Genomic DNA, 19,263 nt, shown 5'->3' with positions numbered 1-19,263 from the left:
AAAGCCGATTAGGGCATATGCTTGGGAACGACGTGGGCTTTGACGGCTTTGTGAAACTAATGGGCCGAGCTTCAAGTGAAGCCTCTAATGGGCCATGCTCATAGAGGGCCTGTCTGCGTTCGTTCTCCTAAGTTGGGATAGCATTCCCTCCGCACGGAAAACGGAGCGACCTATTTTCTTATAATTAATTAAACATTTATTTTTAAAAAAAATTATTAATATGATTTTTTAAAAAAACATCTTTCAATATATAAACTTTTTTTTACAAAAACCGTACCGTTTAGCAGTTTGGAAAGCGTTGCGCGGAAAACGAGGCGGAGGGACTTGGGAACAGCTAGAACGAGCACAGCCTTAAGTATGTACTCCCTCCGTCCCAAAATAAGTGCAGTTTTGTACTATTCATCTTCAACGTTTGACCGTTCGTCTTATTTAAAAATTTTGTATGATTAGTATTTTTTATTGCTATTAGATGTTAAAACATAAATAGTACTTTATGTGTGACTAAATATTTTCAAATTTTTCACAAAGTTTTCAAATAAGATGTACGATCAAATGTTGGGCACAGATATTATCCAGTCAAGTCCATCGGAAATTCGATGTCTTAGGTATGGCCAACTCCATTTTTCGTACACATGTTTTCCAAACTAACGGTGGTTTCTTTAAAATGGATATGAGGAAAGTTGTTTTAAAAACTATACAGCATTTAATTATTTTTTAAAATAAATAAATACTTAATTAATTATGTGCTAATCTATTGTTTTGTTTTGTGTGCCGGAAAGATCCTATTCCAAAGTCGGATGAGTAAGGATCATTGGTCTCGTAGGTGGTAGCTGATCGCGTTGTAAGGTGAATGACTCTGGATCGAGGCTGAATCTTTGCATGAGGAGAATGATTACAACAGACTCAATCCGAACTGTTCGTCTTTTTTTTATGACATCATGAATCCATGGTGCTAATCCTCACACTTAGGGAGGTACATTGCAATTTGCAATGCTCATTCTGTGCCTCCCATTTCTACAACGATCTTGCCCGTGGCATGGCCTTCCATGCTCTTAGCCCAAGCCTCCTGTGCTCTGCTCAGAGGGTACTGGGAATCTATGGTGGTCTTGAGCTTCCCTTGCTTGGCCATGTCGACCAGCCACTCCATCTCCTCCTTCTTGGGCATCAGGATCAGCGGCACGAGCCTCTTCTTGGAGAAGGTCACCCTGTGCAGGAACGACCTGACGGTGGCGGCGACCCCCGGCGTGAGGTCGACCACGACGCCGCCGGCGTCGGCCAGGGCGTCCCTGAACACCGGCCACGGCGCCGGCGGCGCGCAGTGCGCCACCGCGTCGTACCTCCTGCCCGACGGGCTCCGCAGCGCGGCGCCGTCGGGGGTCCTGTAGTCGAGCGCCTCGTCGGCGCCGAGGCCGTCGCGGACGAAGGCGAGGTTGCGGGCGCCGCAGGTGGCCGTGACGTGGAGGCCGGCGAGCTTGGCGAGCTGCACGGCGTAGTGGCCCACGCCGCCCGACGCCGCGGTGACCAGCACGTTCTTGGGGCCGCCGGCGGCGGCGGCGGCGTCGGCGTCCGCGTCGAACCTGACTCCGGCCGCCTTCAGCTGCTGGAGCGCGGAGCCCGCGGCCGCCGGCAAGCTGGCGCCATCGGCCGCGGACACCTCGGGCGGCCTCGCCACCGTGAGCGACGCCGGCGCTACCGCGTACTCGGCGAGCCCGCCGCAGTTCTGCCACGGCGAGACAGATCGTCAAGGCGTGCGAATCGAGACGAAATGGCTTACAACGCTGAAGAAGATAATATATAGGGTGGAAACTACGTATTAAACTTGCAAATTACCGTTAAATCAAAAAATAGGCGTATTTGTCCATGTCATCACGAGTAAAAATTTTACTCGCGGGTTCACAGGTTCACCCATGAGTAAAAATTTTACTGGGAATAAAATTTTTACTCATGATAACATGGACGAATATCAGACATCCATTTTTCGATCTAACGATAGTTTCCACTGTATTTGTAGTATGCACTAAATCTTTTCCCCTGAAGAAGATGCTCACCGGGAAGCTCATGGAAACGACCTTGTCTCCCGGCTTGAAGCCGCTCACGCCGCCGCCGAGCTCCACCACCTCGCCGGATAGATCACCAACTGTTCGACCATGGCAAGAGTTCATGGATTAGTCTGAACTTTAAAAGTTGCATCTGTTAACAGTTGCTCAGTAATCAGTATGCATCTCGTTCAACATTTTCAATAGCTTCTTCTACAAAATCAATGAGTAGTTAGAGTACTTGATGGTGATTTACAGGAGTAAATATCAATGACATTTTGTTCTTGAGGAAATACTCCATCCGTTTCTTAATAATTGACAATTTTTACTTTCTCGTTGACCATTAACTACCTTTAAATTATTAGACCAAAGTGAACATAAGTTACTACACGCTACTTCGAGTATCTTAGCCAACTACTACTGCCGCGTTGTTGAGCATCCGACCATTTCCCAATCACGCCGTTTTCGTGATGTAATGAACTCCGAAAAGCAATCAAAGGGAAGGAAAAGGACGAAAATGTACATGAAAATGAAGTGAAAGGTAGCCGAATACGAAAGGGAAGCGAGGAAGAATAATGTCCTCATTTGCACGTACAGATAGCGATCGCATTCTTCTTCTTTTTTTTTTTGGCAGTCTTAAACGTTACTTGTATGGACAAATCTTCAGATTTATTAAAAAGAAATAAATGTATCTTACGATTTTCTCATGGAAAAAAAGCATTAGGCGTCACCCATCTTTAGCCAACTGAAGTACTGAACTAGCAACTCTTTCATACTGTTATACGGAAGAAAAGGTTGTGGCTTGATTTCTTGTGTAGCTGAACATGTATCAGTCAAAAAAATTCAGAAGAAGAGCATAGCTTGTTGACACCTGACAGGAGTACTTACATATCAAAAATCGCCAGACAAAACTGAAATTCAGTTACTACTCTCTCTGTTTCACAATGTAAGTCATTCTAGCGTTTCCCACATTCATATTGATGTTAATGAATCTAGACATATGAATGTGGAAAATGCTAGAATGACTTACATTGTTAAACGGAGGAAGTAATTAAGATGCGGTACGGTGAGATACGCGACTTTCAGCCGTCAATTTGTTCAGGTTTGTATCTGAATTTCTGAAGCCAATGTCCTGGGACTGGGAGAAGACAGATACTGGTATTAGTACTATATCTAACCTGGAACGAAGGGGAATTTCTTGGGCAGGAAGAGGCGGAGCATCCCCTTCTGAATCTTCCAGTCGATGGGGTTGATGCTCGCCGCCTCCATCTTGATCAGCAACTCCCCTTCCTTCGGCGCCGGGATCGGCACTTCCACATGCTGAAAATTTGAAAATCCACCAGCAGCAATCTCATCAGAATTCAGAAACAAACACGCAGCATATGTTCAGTTCTTGTGAACTGTAATTATCAGTTGGTGATGCTGGTTTTTTTACCTTGAGGCCTTCTGCTCCTCCGCCGTACTTATCGTACTGCACAGCTCTCATCGTCTTTGGAGCAGCGTCGGCAGCGGCAGCCATGGCTGAGACGGAGAGCACGCAACACCGAGAGAGAGAGAGAGAGATAGAGGAGATGGAAAAGCTGGTGATTTTGGTGGTTTGTGTGGCGATGTTGATGTTGATATAGTTGGTGTCGTGGATGGAAGTGAGCCGCTTCTGTAGCATAGCACCGGCAAATATCAGCCTCGCGACAACGAACCCGCGCTGTAAAGTTTGCCTGGTTGATTACCAATATATTCCTTTCGTTAAAAAAAATACTAACCTAGAGTATATAAATAAGATAAGATATAACCTAGTATAATAAATCTGGATATAAACATGATCAAATTCGTTAGTATTTTTTGGAACGAGGGAATATGCATCTCGATCGTTCACCACCGTGGGTGTCCATTTCGGGTTGCTCTGAAAGCATGATAATATATGGTTCCGAGATGCATGGATTGTTTGTTATTTGTTCATGTCAGACTAAAAAATATATAAATAAAGCTGAATCTGAAATCTTGAGTGCAGCGATTGTTGCGGATCAATGCATCGATGGAGTTCTAAAAAAAGAACAAAAAAAACACCAATAACACCAATGGACCTCCGGCAGTTGTCAGAGCATCACCAACAGTCTATCTATTATATCCCTAATCATATTTTTTTTGGGATTTTGGTTTAAAAAAACTGATCCAACATATTCCCAAAAGAGCTCTGGACGTTTTGGAGTTACCATCTCCAATTTTCTCGGTACATGTATTTGAGGGCGAGAGAACGACTCCCAATCCCCTCCTTCCGCGCATTTCTCCCCTCCTTCCGCGTTTCTCCTCTCCTTTCCGCGTCGGGGCGATCTCCTTCGGTGCACGGGAAAGGAAAAAAATTAGAATTTCTGTTGGTAGTTTAATAGGAGGGCCCACTTTTAGTTTCGGGGATTGAATTTAGGCTATCTCTTGTAGGAATGGGTTTTTTCACCACCTATTTTCAGTTTAGGAAACCCAAAAATTAAATTTTGGGGATAGATTATTGGTAGACTGTTGGTGATGCTCTAAAGTTCGCTATCACCAAAATACTTCCTCCTTCCCTAAATGTTTGACGCCGTTGACTTTTTTAAACATGTTTGACCGTTCGTCTTATTCAAAAAATTTAAGCAATTATTAATTCTTTTCCTATCATTTGATTCATTGTTAAATATACTACTATTACTCAAGTTTTTGAATAATATTCACAAAAGTTTTTGAATAAGACGAACGGTTAAACATGTTTAAAAAAGTCAATGGCGTCAGACATTTAGGGAAGGAGGGAGTAAATGAACAAGCCACTTTTCAAGTGTCATTTTAAAATTTATAATTTCCTGATAGTAGGGTCGCATGGTCGCAGGTATGCGTTCCCAAGGAGTACGGTGGACTCGGTGTCCCTGACTTAGAGCGAATGGGAATCGCTCTAAGGGCGCGTTGGACCTGGTTGCAGCGAGTTTCACCAGAGAAGCCTTGGCTGGGTCTCAACATACCGTCCTCACCGAAGGAGTGAAGCTTCATCGCCGCCTCCATTTTGTGCTCTGTGGGGAACGGCGTGAAGGCCTTGTTCTGGGAGGATAGCTGGCTGCAGGGAGAATCCATCCGCTGCAAGGCGCCGGCTCTCTATGCTATTATCTCGGCTCGCATTCGCAAAATAAGAATGGTCATAGAAGCTCTGTCTGATAGGCGGTGGATCAAGGACATCTCTGGTGCCCTTGGTATTCAAGCCATTCTTGAGTATTTATCCCTGTGGCAAGACATTCGTGCAGTGCACCTCACGGAGCAACCCGATGTGCTTTCTTGGAGATGGGAGGGACGGGCAATTACTCTTCCCGATCGGCTTATCAAACGTTGTTCCTAGGGAGAACCTGGTTCCAGTCTGCCCCGATCTGGAAATCTCTCACTCCACCTCGATGCCGGTACTTCGTCTGGTTAGTGGCGCTTAACAGGTGCTGGACGGGTGATCGATTGAGGAGGCGCGGGCTGCCACACCCAGATCCATGTGTCCTCTGCGATCAATGCGATGAAATCATCGATCATCTCCTGGTCGCTTGCCCAGAGTCCCGCCAGCTGTGGTGGATGGCACTGAGGGCCATTGGACAAACAAGTTCTCTGCCGATGAACGAAGTCTCCTTCCACCTCTGGCTTTGCGATAGCCGAAAGAGATTGACCAAGGCAGCTCGGCATGGTTTCGACACCATCGCAACCCTCAACGCCTGGACGATCTGGAAAGAGAGGAATAACAAGGTTTTCAATCAGCAGCAAAAGACTTGGGCGGAAGTGGCAAGGGCAATGGCCGCCGAGGCGGAACTCTGGAGACTTGCGCGAGCAGCCATTCCGGAGTTCTTGCCATAGCCAACTGTCGAGAGGTCGCAACATCGGTTAGGAGAATAGATCTTTTTGGGCAATTGTATTCCTGCATCCCGTCCCCTGTAATTAAACTTTTTTCCATCCTTAATACAAAGATGCGCTCCTTGCGTATTCCATTTTTTAATTTCCTGATAAACTTGTGAAACAAAGGTGTTCTACAATAAATCGTGGGCAACAATGATCACTTGATTGAAACATTAGGTCCAATCTTTCGGAGGTACTCGTAAAGATAGAGTGTGCGTGTGTGTTTACAGGAACGAGTGCACCTGTGTCATGAACGTTACATTTGTACCGTGTTTCCTTAAAAAACATTATTTTCATACAATAACAGTTAACCGTGCGCTGCCACTGAACATACTGTTCCAACATCCAACGGTATCTCCCTGCGTCGTGCTCATTCTTCTTCTCCGATTTTGACGACGACCTTGCCGGTGGCGTGCCCTCCCATGCTCCTCGCCCACGCCGCCGGCGCGTCGCTCAGCAGGTGGCACGAGTCGACGGCGGGCTTGAGCTTCCCCTGCCTCGCCATGGCCACCAGGAGCTCCATGTCCGCCTTGCTCGGCGAGAACATGAACGGCGTCAGCCTCTTCTTGGAGAAGGTCACCCTGTGCAGCAGCGCGGTGGCCAAGGCCGCGGGGGAAGGCGTGATGTCGACGACGACGCCGCCGGTGTCGCCTTCGGCGAGGACGCGGTCGAACACCTGCCAGGGGAGGTGCGGCGCGCAGTGCACCACGGCGTCGTACCTCCTGCCCGACGGGCTCCGGAGCGCGGCGCCGTCCGGGGTGGCGTAGTCGAGCGCCTCGTCGGCGCCGAGCTCGCCGGCGACGAGGGAGAGGTTGCGCGCGCCGCAGGTGGCCGTGACGCGGTGGCCGCCCAGCCTGGCGAGCTGCACCGCGAAGTGGCCGACGCCGCCGGACGCCGCGGTGACCAGGACGTTCTTGGGCGGCGGCGCGTCGTCCAGGCCGGCCCCCGCGGCCCTCAGCGCCTGCAGCGCGGTCACCGCGGCGAGCGGCAGGCACGCGCCCTCCGCCGCGGACACCTCCGGCGGCCGCGCCACCGTGAGCGACGCCTGCGCCACCGCGTACTCGGCGAAGCCGCCGCCACTCTGCTCGGATAAATCACACTCAAAAACTGAACTCAACTCGATCGATCAAAAGAAGAGAAAAAAAAGAAAGAAATCAAACTTCTATCGTACCGGGAAATTGATGGCGATGACCTTGTCGCCGAGCTCGAACCCGCGCACGCCGCCGCCGACCGCCGCGACTTCTCCGGCGAGATCGCACGCTGCTCGACCACGTATACACATTAGCGATCAGTAGCTCCTGTGATTCTTTTAGCTTGCTAGCTAGTGCTTCCTACTATATCAAAAAAAAAAAACAAATAAATCCTAGCTACGAATCTAGACACGTATATGTCCAGATTCATAGCTGTTCTTGAATCTTAAAATCTTACTTGCTAACTAGTGCATACTGCATACTAATATATATATATATATATATATATAAACAAATCCTAATTATGAATCTAGACACGCATATGTCTAGATTCATAACTGTTATTGAATCTTGAAATTTTAATTGCTAGTACCTGGAATTGATGGGAACTTCCATGGCAGGAATGGCCGGAGCATCCCCTTCTGAATCTTCCAGTCGATGGGGTTGATGCTCGCCGCCTCCATCTTGATCAGCACCTCGCCTTTCTTCGGCGACGGGATCGGCACCTCCACATGCTGAACACAAACACATCAGAAAACCAGAGAAGCAGAAGCTAAGCTGGGAGTGGGAGTGAAACTCGCAGGCGTATGTAACCTTGAGCCCTTCGGCTCCGCCGCCGTAGCCGTCGTACTGCACGGCGCGCATCGTCGTCGCGGAGGGAGGAGGAGACGGCGTCGTGGCCATGGCCGCCGACGCGCGCGGTGTGTGCGTTTGGTGCGCCAATGTCGGCGTCTGCGTCTGGATATGTACGCACGACGGCGTCCGACCCGTGGTGGTGGTGGTGGACGACTGGACGTGCACCGTCCACGTCGGAATCTAAATAGCATGTGCACCGGAGAGGGATTGATGAACAATCCACTCGTTTATTGTAAGTTGACCAAGATTAATAAGATGATTAATACGAAATATAGCGTTCCACAGACAGGCAGGTTGAAATTCAACTTGTATAAATTGCGAGAATGCTCAACGGCGGGCGCACGGGGGAGGGGAAAAAAAACGGTCGCTCCCCCCTCCCCCCATCACGTGCCCACCTGGTCCCCACCACATATTCCGTGTCCCCACCTGCCACTTATCCATATACATAACTCCGTTGCAACAAATCACCTACATATTTTAGAAACCATCTATTAAGGGAATTTGGTTTATTTTTTTTCACAAAAAATGTTTCACCTAGTGTACTTATAATGTTTCACTATGTATAAACCTAATGTTGCAGTGAAGTGAAATATTGCATTGCAACAAAAAAAACCCACATATTTTTGAAACCCCATATTAAGAGAATTCGTTTTATTTTTTTGTTCCACCGAAAAATGTTTCACCTAGTGTACTTATAATATTTCACTATGTGTGGATCAAATGTTGCAGTGAACTGAAATATTCTTTCGCTATTTACTGGAACATTGTTTTTATAAGGTAAAACAACAACCGATTTAAACGAGTGAAATATTTTCGATCTACTTAGTGAAACAATTCCGATATACATAGCGGAACATTGTGCAACATTTTAAAATAATTCAATAATAAGCTTAAAAAAAATTCGTCGGAATATATCCATGTGTGGTCTTGTTTTGAATATTTAATTGTAACGAATTTAATGGTGCAATCGGATCATGATTTGGATAAGTAATTTAAGAGAAAAATCAGTTTAAAGTAGTTTTGCACGTAAATCGGGTATTGACGGCAGCGCCCGATTTTTCTCCAAACCGATCGGGCGCCTGACCCGTAGACTCATCCTATAAATTATGACAAAATTAACTTAAAATATACGTATATTAGTACAAGTTGAATTTAAAGTTGCATGGTTGTGTACTAATTTATTACACATTAAGGACACATAAGAGAAAACGAGTTGAGGGTTGAAAACTCGCAAAAATCAAATCCAAATTTTAAACTCAACTTATTTGAATAGTAACGTGACACTATTTACCTGAATTTTGTTTTTTTCTCTCAAATGAAGTTGAGTTTGGTGAGAATTTATTTTACATCTACATTTATCTATATTATTTTAAATAAACTTACAAAACATATTTTTTATGAATTTTTAAACTTTTAGACATGATTTTCACGTTTCTAACACTTGATATTTCTCCTTACACATTAACCTATCCTGTCCGTTTTTATTTTTTTTTACTATTTAGTTGACATGAATAAACGAATAGATATCTATCCAGATGATTAAAAGAGTTCCGTGCACGTTGACATACATTTTTCTTGCAATGACTTTTACTGAATAATTTACCGACGGTTGGAGGGTTTAGATTGGGTTCACCTCATGTAAAATTAGGAGTAAATTTCTCGAAGATATTTACGCTGTGTTAAGATGCATTCGTGAAAATTTCTACAGTCTCACGTTGGATATACGGACACATATTTGAAGTATTAAACGTAGTCTAATAACAAAATAAATTACATAATCCGTCAGTAAACCGCGAGATGAATTTATTAAACCTAGTTAATCCGTTGTTAGCAAATATTTAATGTAGCATAATATTGTCAAATCATAAAACAATCAGGCTTAAAAGATTCGTCTTGTCGCAATTTGTGCAATTAGTTTTTTAGCCTATATTTAATACTTCGTTCAAGCGTTCAATATGACAGGATGAAAAATTTTAGTGTGAGATCTAAATATGGCCTTAATTTATCGTCATAATTAAATGAATATAATCCGTAGTAATAATCGGCCCAACAATCCAAATGAAGTAAAAAGGAGCCCTTCCCAAGGAAACAAAAGCAATGATAATCCCCTGGGCCATTCTGGACTCCTGATGTTCGGCGCCAACACGATCTCCTCCTCCTCCCTCCTCGTCGCAGGATTTGCCAATAAATAGCAAGAGAGATCGATAGATTAGATCGAAGTAGAACAGCGGAGAAGAAGGAGAGTAGGAGCGACGGCGACCGCGCGGAGTTGATTCGATTCCGGGTGTCGCCGCCGCCGGCCATGGGGATAACGCTCGAGATGAATCGGGTCATGCCCACCCGGCGGAGGCGGCAGCGCCGTCGCCGCCGGCGAAACCGACACCGCTGTAAGCTAAGCTCCCTCGGCCTCCTCCTCCGGCTTATATAACTTGTTCAGATTGTTCTTTTGCAACAAAGCGGCCATGCCCGTGATGGTGTTTCTATCCGGGCTAGTATGTTTCTTTGTAGGATTTCTTTAAAAAAAACCTGTTTTCTTTTCATCAGGGGGTTAAACCTAGTGCATTGGTTGGTAACAAGATTAAGTGTTCCTCATTGTTTTTGTTTGAGTAGGCTAGGTATCCAAACTGGCGTCTTTCTGAACAAATTTTAATCTACAATTTATTTTCTCATGATTGGGGGGGGGGGGGGGGGGGATTGTATGAGATGTACTCCCTCCCGCCCCATAAAAACCGAATCTAGATGGGATGTGATATATTCTATATGTCCAGATTCATCGTAATAAAATGTGTCATATCCAATACGATTGGTTTTTTATGAGACGGAGAGAGTTTTTTTTTTATAACAACATGAGATAGTTGATTCGTTGGTGAAAGAGTGATGCAGCCTATCATAGCATGGGGCACTTAACTGAACATGGCAACCAGAGCTGAAACTTGTGACTTGGGTTTACCGAATTGTGAGGGTGAGGAGAGGAGTGGGGAATTTAGGGATTGGGAAAGAAGGATGTGATTTTTCACTGATTCGTCTGCTCCAATGTATTGCTGTTCAGTTGGATACTTTGGAGTGCAGGAGATACACACTTTGGGGAGACTGCGGTATTTACAAAATTTTGCGCCTGCGCACTATGAATTGTTCTTTTCTCTTAGATTGCTACAAGTTGGAAACTCAATTGGCATTCAAAAGCTGGATAACAGAAGAAAATTTTGATTTCCCTGTGCTTGTTTGTGTGCTTCGATTTGTCCGCTTCCTTCTGTTATTGTTTGAATTAACTATAACCATGCATGATGTGCTTGCAGATAGATCAATTGCTAAATTGGGTAAAAGGAAATTCTCGCCCTCCCAACAAGATGATGATTCTCAGGGTGCTAAAAGAATGAAAAATTCAGGGATGTTGCTTTCAAAGGTATGACATAGAAAATGAATGATTTACATTTCAAGGGAATATCACTATGACTGCTCCAACACAGATTAGTACACCCGTTACGCTTGTTTCATTGGTATGCCATGGTCTAGGTCCACTATTTGCTGTTTATTCTTACCAGAATCCTCTAGATGCAAGTTGTTCTTAGCCTATTCCACATCAAGCACATTCCATCTTCATTCTACTAAAGAAAGAACTTTTCCCCCCAAAAGCAAGACTCATATACTATTTACCTACGAAGGATATTTACTTGAATTCGTTGGAAATTTTCATACTAATGTGCATTTCATTCTTATATTTCACTCATGCTACAATTTTTAGGACACCATGCCAGAAGGCCTGCCTAAATTATATTTCAACGAATTACACTGTTAGAGCGAAACAATTATATCCAATGCTTAATTTAGGCACCACAATTACATTCTAATGCTCAATATGCCTATGTCATGCAGTGTACTTGTGCAATCATGAGTGAATACATGGGGTAGAGATAGAATGATACCCCATATGGTTTTGTTCTGTTTTTTTCACCCAATCAAAGTTTATCACAATCACAATATCCAAACTTTATCCCATGATGGTGTGTGCAGGACATCTGGCGCCGTATACATTGCCTGATGCCAATGCGAGATGCGGCTCGTGTTGCATGTGTGTCTCGTGCCTTTCTAAATTCCTGGTTATGTTATCCAAACCTCACCTTTAACAAGGATACGCTGGGATTGGATGAACATGTTTGTGAGACAGATTTCATCAGCAAAGTTGACCACATTCTTAAAAGACACTCGGGCACTTGTGTGAAGACATTCAAGCTTGAAGTCCCGTATGAGCTAGATGTCTGTGACCATGTTGATCGTTGGCTTCAATTTGCTATTACACCAGCGATCGAAGAACTCACTCTTACGCTGTATGGAACTGCTCAAAAGTACAATTTCCCATGCTCACTTCTATCTGATGGGATGGCAGATTCTATTCGGATTCTTGATCTTGACCATTGCGCCTTCTGTCCCACAATCGAACCTGGTTCATGGAGAAGACTTAAAAGGCTATGTTTGTCTTTTGTGCGTATCACGGAGGATGATTTAGGGTGCCTTCTTTTGAATTCGTTGGCTCTCGAGGGGATGGAACTCAGGCATTGCGATGAGATAGTTAGCCTGAAGATACCTTGCACACTGCAGCAGCTCAGCTATATTACGGTTTCAGAATGCAGCAGGGTGCGAGTTATAGAGAACAAAGCTCCAAATGTATCCAGTTTTTACTTTACTGGAAACAAGGTAAAACTTTCACTTGGAGAGTGGTTGCAAGTGAAGAAACTAAATATGCGCAGCTCACGCATTGTCCGTTATGCCCGTGCCACTCTTCCATCCATGATGCCAAATGTTGAAACTCTTTCCATAGGTTCGCTCCGTGAGGTATACACCAACACTTTAGATGATTATATAGACTAGTTTGTTATCCATATTATAGTACTCATACCTTGGAGTTTGGTTAATCTGAGACATCTTTATGCAGGTGTTCAACACACCAATGCTACCTACCAAATTCCCCTACCTGAAGTACTTGAGTATTTCTCTCATTGGATTGACCAATTCGCCAGCTTATGATTATCTCTCTCTAGTTTCCTTTCTTGCTGCTTCTCCTTTATTGGAGACTTTCTTCTTGGCTGTAAGATGCTATTCACTTTTCATTTCATCCTGCAAAACTATCTACTTTGGTGAAAGCACTAATTCAAGTATATTATTACTTTTCATCTTCAGATATCTCAGCAACAAGCAGAACAGGAATCGATATTTGGAAGTTCCTCACTTATGTGGCAGATTCCGGAGCACCGATATGAGTACCTCAAGAGTGTGACGATCAACGGTTTCTGCTCCGCGAAGAGCATGGTTGAGCTAACATGTCATATTCTTGAGAACGCAGCCTCTCTTGAGCACCTTACTCTGAACACGAACCTTGGCTTGGCTAATCGTTCTGAACAGAGTCCTGGTATTCTCAAGGAAGTGCCTAAAGCTCTCTCGGCTATCCAGAAATACATCGCAGGGAAAGTTCCCTCTACTGTTAGATTAAGTGTTCTGGATGCTAGTGAATGAAACGCTATAGGGCATCAATTATCATTTTGTGAACCACGCGTCCACGCTCATTTTGTGCAACTTTTTGATGAACCACGCTCTGTTTACTAAATTATTGGGGCCGTTAAAAGTTTAGTTGGAGTATGCTTTCTTGGTTACAATCTTTGTAAGACTTTTGTGGTGTTCTTATAATATATAAAATATAACTGGTGGGCGAATGCCTGTCAGTTTTCCTGGTCAAAAAAAAGGTGAGTGTTTAGTTCTTCAGTAATTTATCAGCAACAAAGCGGGCTGCTAATAGTGGGTAACTGTGCTGTAAAGTTGTACTGTAAAATATAGATTTTGAATGACCTGGAGTTCGGTTGGATGTGTTGTGACTACAATACTTGTATGGGTAAATTTGGCTAAAATGTTAAATGTTGCTCACTTTTGTACTTCCATTTGATAATGCTGTGATCTACTGATTGGGTAACACGGATGTGCAGTAAGGATTTACAAATTGCCCATTCATGAAAATTAGATTTACATAATGCCAACAAGAAGCAACATGAACAGTATAACAGATTTAGGACAAATGTGGTAACTTGTAATGTGCATGTATCCAACAAAAATACTACCACAAGGCCAGAAACACAAATCTGATTCCCTGTTAGTTCCCCCGCGAAGCTCCCAATTATATGATGATTGAGTGGATTTCACTTGTTAGTCGGTGTAAGTTTAGTTAAAGACGTCACGTTAGTGTCCGTGTGACATGCCACATCGAATTTCAGACCAACTAGGATAACCACATAAAACCACAAACCAACAAGGATCTAAAAATATAACCATATGCACAAGGAACACACCATGCATTTTGTTTTTATATTTTTTTAAATCGTGCAGGGTGTATTTGTATTAAAGGAGAAGAAAACACTGTACAATACCCTTAGTGCCTAGGAGGTTGCATCAAGAAAGGAAAAAAAGAAAGCGGGTGAGGCATGATGCAGCTTAAAAAAAAAGAGACGTGTGGGTCTTGTGATTAGGCTAATTACGTATTGTCGGTTGCGCTTCCATAATTGTTTGGCATTAGGCATTGAATGCCCTTTGCCCTGCCTGCATGCCATAACCAAATCTCATCGGTCACTCTATCAATGATTTCGTGCGACAGTGTCTCTATGTAACTATGTTCCTTAAAACCTCTCTATTTCTCTCTTTCCAAATTTCCCAAGAGAGTAGGATGAGGCTCGATTTGACGCCCTTTCTTTTCTCCTTAGCCATCGCACGAACGGTCTAAGTCCACCAGTCCTCGAGTAGTGTCGTGTGAGACCAATTTTGCGGCTATAGCCGAGGGATGTCTAGCCTTGTCGATATGGCTTTTTTTTATTTATAAATAAACTAACAAGTACTGGCAGTATTTACTACCATGACAACCATGAATATTTTCTTCTTACAAGAGAGAGAGGGCTTCGTGCTATCGACATGTTGGCAAAGAGACGGGGTCCTTTATATTGATGTCCTAATCGATTGCCCATATTTTCTATTAAGATAAAACAGTTTATTACCATAAGAATTAATTTATAGGTAAAACTTAAAAAATACATAAAAATACCTTAAAATCAAATTTAAAATTAAATTTTAAATTTTAACCTTTGTTTTGATTTATTAAGACAGCCACATGGGAGGGGACTCTGAGAAGATAAGAGGAAAAACCGAAAAAGACCAGTATTTTCCTGGTCGAGTTGGGTTTCGTCACGCTCCGCTTCCCCGACGGCGCGGCGCCAACACGAGATCTCCTTCTGCTCCGCCCCCCGCGATTCTTCGGGTGCGCGCTCTCGATTCCCTTGCCTCGATCGTCGCGCGGCGCCCCGCCATGGGCATGCTCCTGCTGAGCCGGCTCATGCCCACCCGACGGCCGCGCCGTCGCCGGCCACACAAATCCCGCCGCAGTAAGCGCTTCTAATTGCCCTCTCAGTTGTTCCCCTCAACCCTGAAACTCATTAGCATTCTAACGCAAAAGTTTGGTTAATGGAGACAGATCGATTGGATTTCTCTATGCTCGTTTGTGTGCTTCGATTTTTTATTTTTATTTTTGTTTTTATTTTCTTCTGTTAATGCCTGAATTTATCTGTAACCGCGCAGGCGGATTGATTGCTAAATCGGCTAAAAGGAAGCGCTCACACTGCCAGCAAGATGATGATGATTCTCAGGGCGGTAAAAGGATGAGAAATTCGGTGCCAACCCTTCCAGAGGTATGGCATGTAATGTCGATATAATCGAATAGTTATACTGAAAGTAAATACCATTATCACTACTCTAACACAGATTGGTACACCTGCTGTGCCTAAAGAACAAAAGTTATGAACAGATGAGCAAAACTTTCAGTGCTATATTTACATTATCAATTACAGTCTTACTGCATTAGTAGCTTTGTTTTATTCTAGATATCGTGGCTTTCGCTCTCGAGCTGCAATTTGAGTCCTTGATAATATGGAACAATTTTGGAGTAAACTTCCTAGATCTATCTCCCTAATTAGCAGTAGCTAGAGCATATCCCTTATTTACTCAAAATTCCTCAGAACTTAGAGCTTTTCAAATTAATATGTACAGAGTCCTTGCTAATGTTTTTCAGAAATCTACAGAGGGCAAATACTACTTAACTAAATTATATTCCAACTAACAACACTGTCAATAAAAGATAACTCTATGCAATGTTTCATTTGCGTGCCATTGCATTCTAATGCATGCATAGTACGCATATGTAATTTAGTGCACATTGTGCAATCTTGCACATAGCACCTGGGTTGAAAAAGAATGATGCCCCATATGGTTCTATTTTCCCCTCTAATCAAATAACCCAATCCATTGAAACTCTATTTTTCCCCCTCTAATCAAATAACCCAATCCATTGGCACTCACATTGCAATGTTGAAATTTTATCCCATGATGCAGGACATCTGGTGTCATATACATTCCCTGATGCCAATGCGAGATGCTGCTCGTGTTGCATGTGTGTCTCGTGCCTTTCTTAGTTCCTGGAGATGTCATCCCAACCTCACCTTTAACGAGCGTACACTGGGATTAGATGAATATGTTTTTGAAACAGATTTCATCAGCAAAGTTGACCACATTCTTGAAAAACACTCTGGCATTGGAGTGAAGACATTCAACCTTCAAGTCCCCTATGAGCTAGATGTGTGTGATCATGTCGATCATTGGCTTCAGTTTGCTATTACACCACGGATTGAAGAACTCAATCTTATGCTGTATGGAACCGTGCAAGAGTACAACTTCCCATGCTCACTTCTATCTGATGGGATTGCAAATTCTATTCGGTTTCTTGATCTTGGCCATTGCGCCTTCCGTCCCACAGTCGAGCTTGGTTCATGGAGAAGCCTTAAAAGGCTATGTTTGTCTTTTGTGCATATCACCGGGGATGAGTTAGGGTGTGTTCTTTCTAATTCGTTTGCTCTGGAGTGGTTGGAACTCATATATTGTGATAAGATAGCTAGCCTGAAGATACCTTGCACACTGCAGCGGCTCAGCTACCTTAAGGTTTCAGAATGCAGCAGGATGCGAGTTATAGAGAGCAAAGCTCCAAAAGTATCCAATTTTTACTTCACTGGATACAAGGTAAAACTTTCACTTGGAGAATGGTTGCGAGTGAAGGAACTATGTATGCTCAGTTCACACCTTGTCTGTTATGCCTGTGCCAATCTTCCATCCATGATGTCAAATCTTGAAACTCTTTCTATATGTTCACTCGATGAGGTATTACACACCAACAGTTTAGATGATTATATAGACTATTGTTATGCATATTATAGTATTCATGCATTGGACTTTGATTAATCCGATACATCTTTATGCAGGTGGTCAACACACCAATGCTAACTACCAAATTCCTCTACCTGAAGTACTTGAGTATTTCTCTCTCTGGATTGACTGTTTCGCCGTCTTATGATTATTTTTCTCTGGTTTCCTTTCTTGATGCTTCTCCTTTCTTGGAGACTTTCTTCTTGGCTGTAAGATTCCGTTCACTGTTCATTTCATCCTGTAAAACTATCTAGTGACTATGGCAAAAGCATCAATTGATGTATATTATTTTTCTCATCTCTAGATATCTAAGGAACAAATGAAGCGTGAATCGAAATTCAGAGATTCCTCACATATGAGGCAGATTCAAGAACACCGTCATGAGCACCTCAAAAGCGTGACGATTATTGGTTTCTGCTCCGCGAAGAGCTTGGTTGTGCTAACATGTCATATCCTCGAGAACGCAGTATCACTTGAGTGCCTTACACTGAACACAACCCTTGGCTTTGCTAGCCGTTCTGAACACAGTCCTGGTACATGCTTTCCAATGGGCAAGGCTGTTCTCATGGGAGTACCTAAGGCTCTCTCAGCTATCCAGACATACATTGTGGGGAAAGTTCCCTCCACAGTTAGATTAAATGTTATGGAACCATGCAACCTGTGCAATGGTATTGGGCATTAGGTGTTATCCGAATTGTCCATTGTGTAACTCTTCTGATGAACCATTCTCTGTTTCCTAAATTATCAGACTCGTTAAATGCTAAATTGTGTAGTTATCAACACGAGTGGTTTGTTCTCCAGTAATTTTTCAGTAACAGAGTGGTCTGCTAATAGGGTGTATTGCTAAACTGCTAAAGTGTGCGCTGTAAGTTGTTAGTAAAAATATAGAGTTATCCTGAAGGTTGGATGTGTTGTGTTGTGCCTACAAAATTAGTATGGGTAAATTTGGCTGAATTTTTTTCGTGAATACGCAATTCACGCAAGGAGTGCATTTTTGTATTAAGGAGTAAAAAGTCTATACAACAGAACCTAAGAGCAGCAGGGGACAGGAGAACTGGACACGGGGGAACTAAAGCCTAATCTCGCGAAGGACTGCGACCTAAGAGCTCCTAGCAACTAGAGGCGAATCGTCGGTACAGCAGCGTTGGCTAACCGCCACAACGCCGCCTCATTAGCCATTCCTCTGGCCACCTTCACCCAACTTCTTTGTTGCTGGTTGAAGACTCGGTTGTTTTGTTCTTTCCAAATAGACCATGTCGCAAGTGCTACGATGGTGTCAAAGCCACGCCGAAGGGGTTTTGCAATCCGCTCCCTGCTGTCGCACAACCAAACGTGGAAAGAGTCTTCATTAATGGGCAAGCATTCAGGATGCCCTATGGCTGAGAGAAGCATCCACAAGAGTTGGCCCGATTCGGGGCAACCGACCAAGATATGATCAATACTTTCCTCTTGTTGATCGCAGAGAACGCAAAGGTTTGGATGAGGAAAACCTTTGGGTCATAGTCTATCAACCGTCCAGCAACGCTTGAGGCGACCAACCAGAGGAAATATTGACAGCGCAAGCGACCTCCAGATTAGCACCGACTGAAATAGGATCCGACCGAGAAACAGGGCTTGATAGGCTGAACTAGAGGAGTAAACACCGGAGCTCTCCCACTTCCGAACGAAACGATCTGGCCGATCCTCAAGCTGGAACGACTGCACCCTCGACCAAAGAAGGAGGTAGTCTAGGATGGGGAGTCCTACTCGGCGCGTGTGCGCCAGGGGCGCACACGACCCCCTCCTTTTCCACGCTAAGGCAGTTAGTAATATATTAGTATAATTACAGTTAGAGATAAATGACGGTAGTAGTTAGAATTTTTTTGTGAGATTTTTTTTAATTAACAAATTCAAAATGAAATTTATATCTAAATTCAAAATTTCAAAATGTTAAACCCATATTTGAAAACTTTCAACTTGAAATTTGAATTTTTAAGTCAAATTATGAAAACTTTCAACTTTTCATGTTAAATCTGAAAAACTTTCAACTCAACTTTGAAAACTTTTAACCCAGATTTGAAAACTTTCAACTCGAGATTTGAAAACTTTCAACCCAGATTTAAAAACTTTCAACTCGAGATTTGAAAACTTTCAACTCAGATTTTGAAAACTTTCAACCTAGATTTGAAAACTTTCAACTCGAGATTTAAAAACTTTCAACTCAAAATTTAAATTTGAGAGACAAATTTTGGAAACTT

The 19,263-nt window shown here is 43.5% G+C and overlaps 4 protein-coding genes across 4 annotated transcripts; 2 read left to right on the top strand and 2 right to left on the bottom strand.

The window, feature by feature from the left end:
- Positions 1-812: 812 nt before the first annotated feature.
- On the bottom strand, positions 813-3,660 carry LOC127783496 (chloroplast envelope quinone oxidoreductase homolog). The gene is made up of 4 exons (XM_052310684.1): positions 3,472-3,660; positions 3,215-3,356; positions 2,049-2,137; positions 813-1,720 (listed from the first exon to the last, which is right to left on the bottom strand). The coding sequence occupies exons 1-4, from the start codon at positions 3,553-3,555 to the stop codon at positions 995-997; spliced, it is 1,041 nt and encodes a 346-aa protein (XP_052166644.1). The 5' UTR covers positions 3,556-3,660; the 3' UTR covers positions 813-994.
- A 2,390-nt stretch (positions 3,661-6,050) lies between these two features.
- Positions 6,051-7,909, bottom strand: LOC127784128 (chloroplast envelope quinone oxidoreductase homolog). Its single transcript, XM_052311320.1, has 4 exons — positions 7,706-7,909; positions 7,485-7,626; positions 7,093-7,181; positions 6,051-7,002 (listed from the first exon to the last, which is right to left on the bottom strand). Exons 1-4 carry the CDS (start codon positions 7,793-7,795, stop codon positions 6,292-6,294), a joined length of 1,032 nt encoding a protein of 343 aa, XP_052167280.1. The 5' UTR covers positions 7,796-7,909; the 3' UTR covers positions 6,051-6,291.
- A 1,937-nt stretch (positions 7,910-9,846) lies between these two features.
- On the top strand, positions 9,847-13,878 carry LOC127783646 (putative F-box/LRR-repeat protein At3g28410). Its single transcript, XM_052310839.1, has 5 exons — positions 9,847-10,134; positions 11,044-11,150; positions 11,759-12,577; positions 12,678-12,830; positions 12,923-13,878. Exons 1-5 carry the CDS (start codon positions 10,050-10,052, stop codon positions 13,253-13,255), a joined length of 1,497 nt encoding a protein of 498 aa, XP_052166799.1. The 5' UTR covers positions 9,847-10,049; the 3' UTR covers positions 13,256-13,878.
- Positions 13,879-14,888: 1,010 nt separating this feature from the next.
- On the top strand, positions 14,889-18,163 carry LOC127784045 (uncharacterized). Its single transcript, XM_052311225.1, has 5 exons — positions 14,889-15,159; positions 15,353-15,462; positions 16,163-16,981; positions 17,083-17,235; positions 17,331-18,163. Exons 1-5 carry the CDS (start codon positions 14,889-14,891, stop codon positions 17,706-17,708), a joined length of 1,731 nt encoding a protein of 576 aa, XP_052167185.1. The 3' UTR covers positions 17,709-18,163.
- The last annotated feature ends 1,100 nt before the right edge of the window (positions 18,164-19,263 follow it).

This window comes from Oryza glaberrima, chromosome 9 (assembly GCF_000147395.1).
Source record: "Oryza glaberrima chromosome 9, OglaRS2, whole genome shotgun sequence".
Lineage (NCBI taxonomy): Eukaryota > Viridiplantae > Streptophyta > Magnoliopsida > Poales > Poaceae > Oryza > Oryza glaberrima.
The sequence above is the reverse complement of the archived record's forward strand: the minus strand, read 5'-3'. Positions and strand labels throughout refer to the sequence as shown.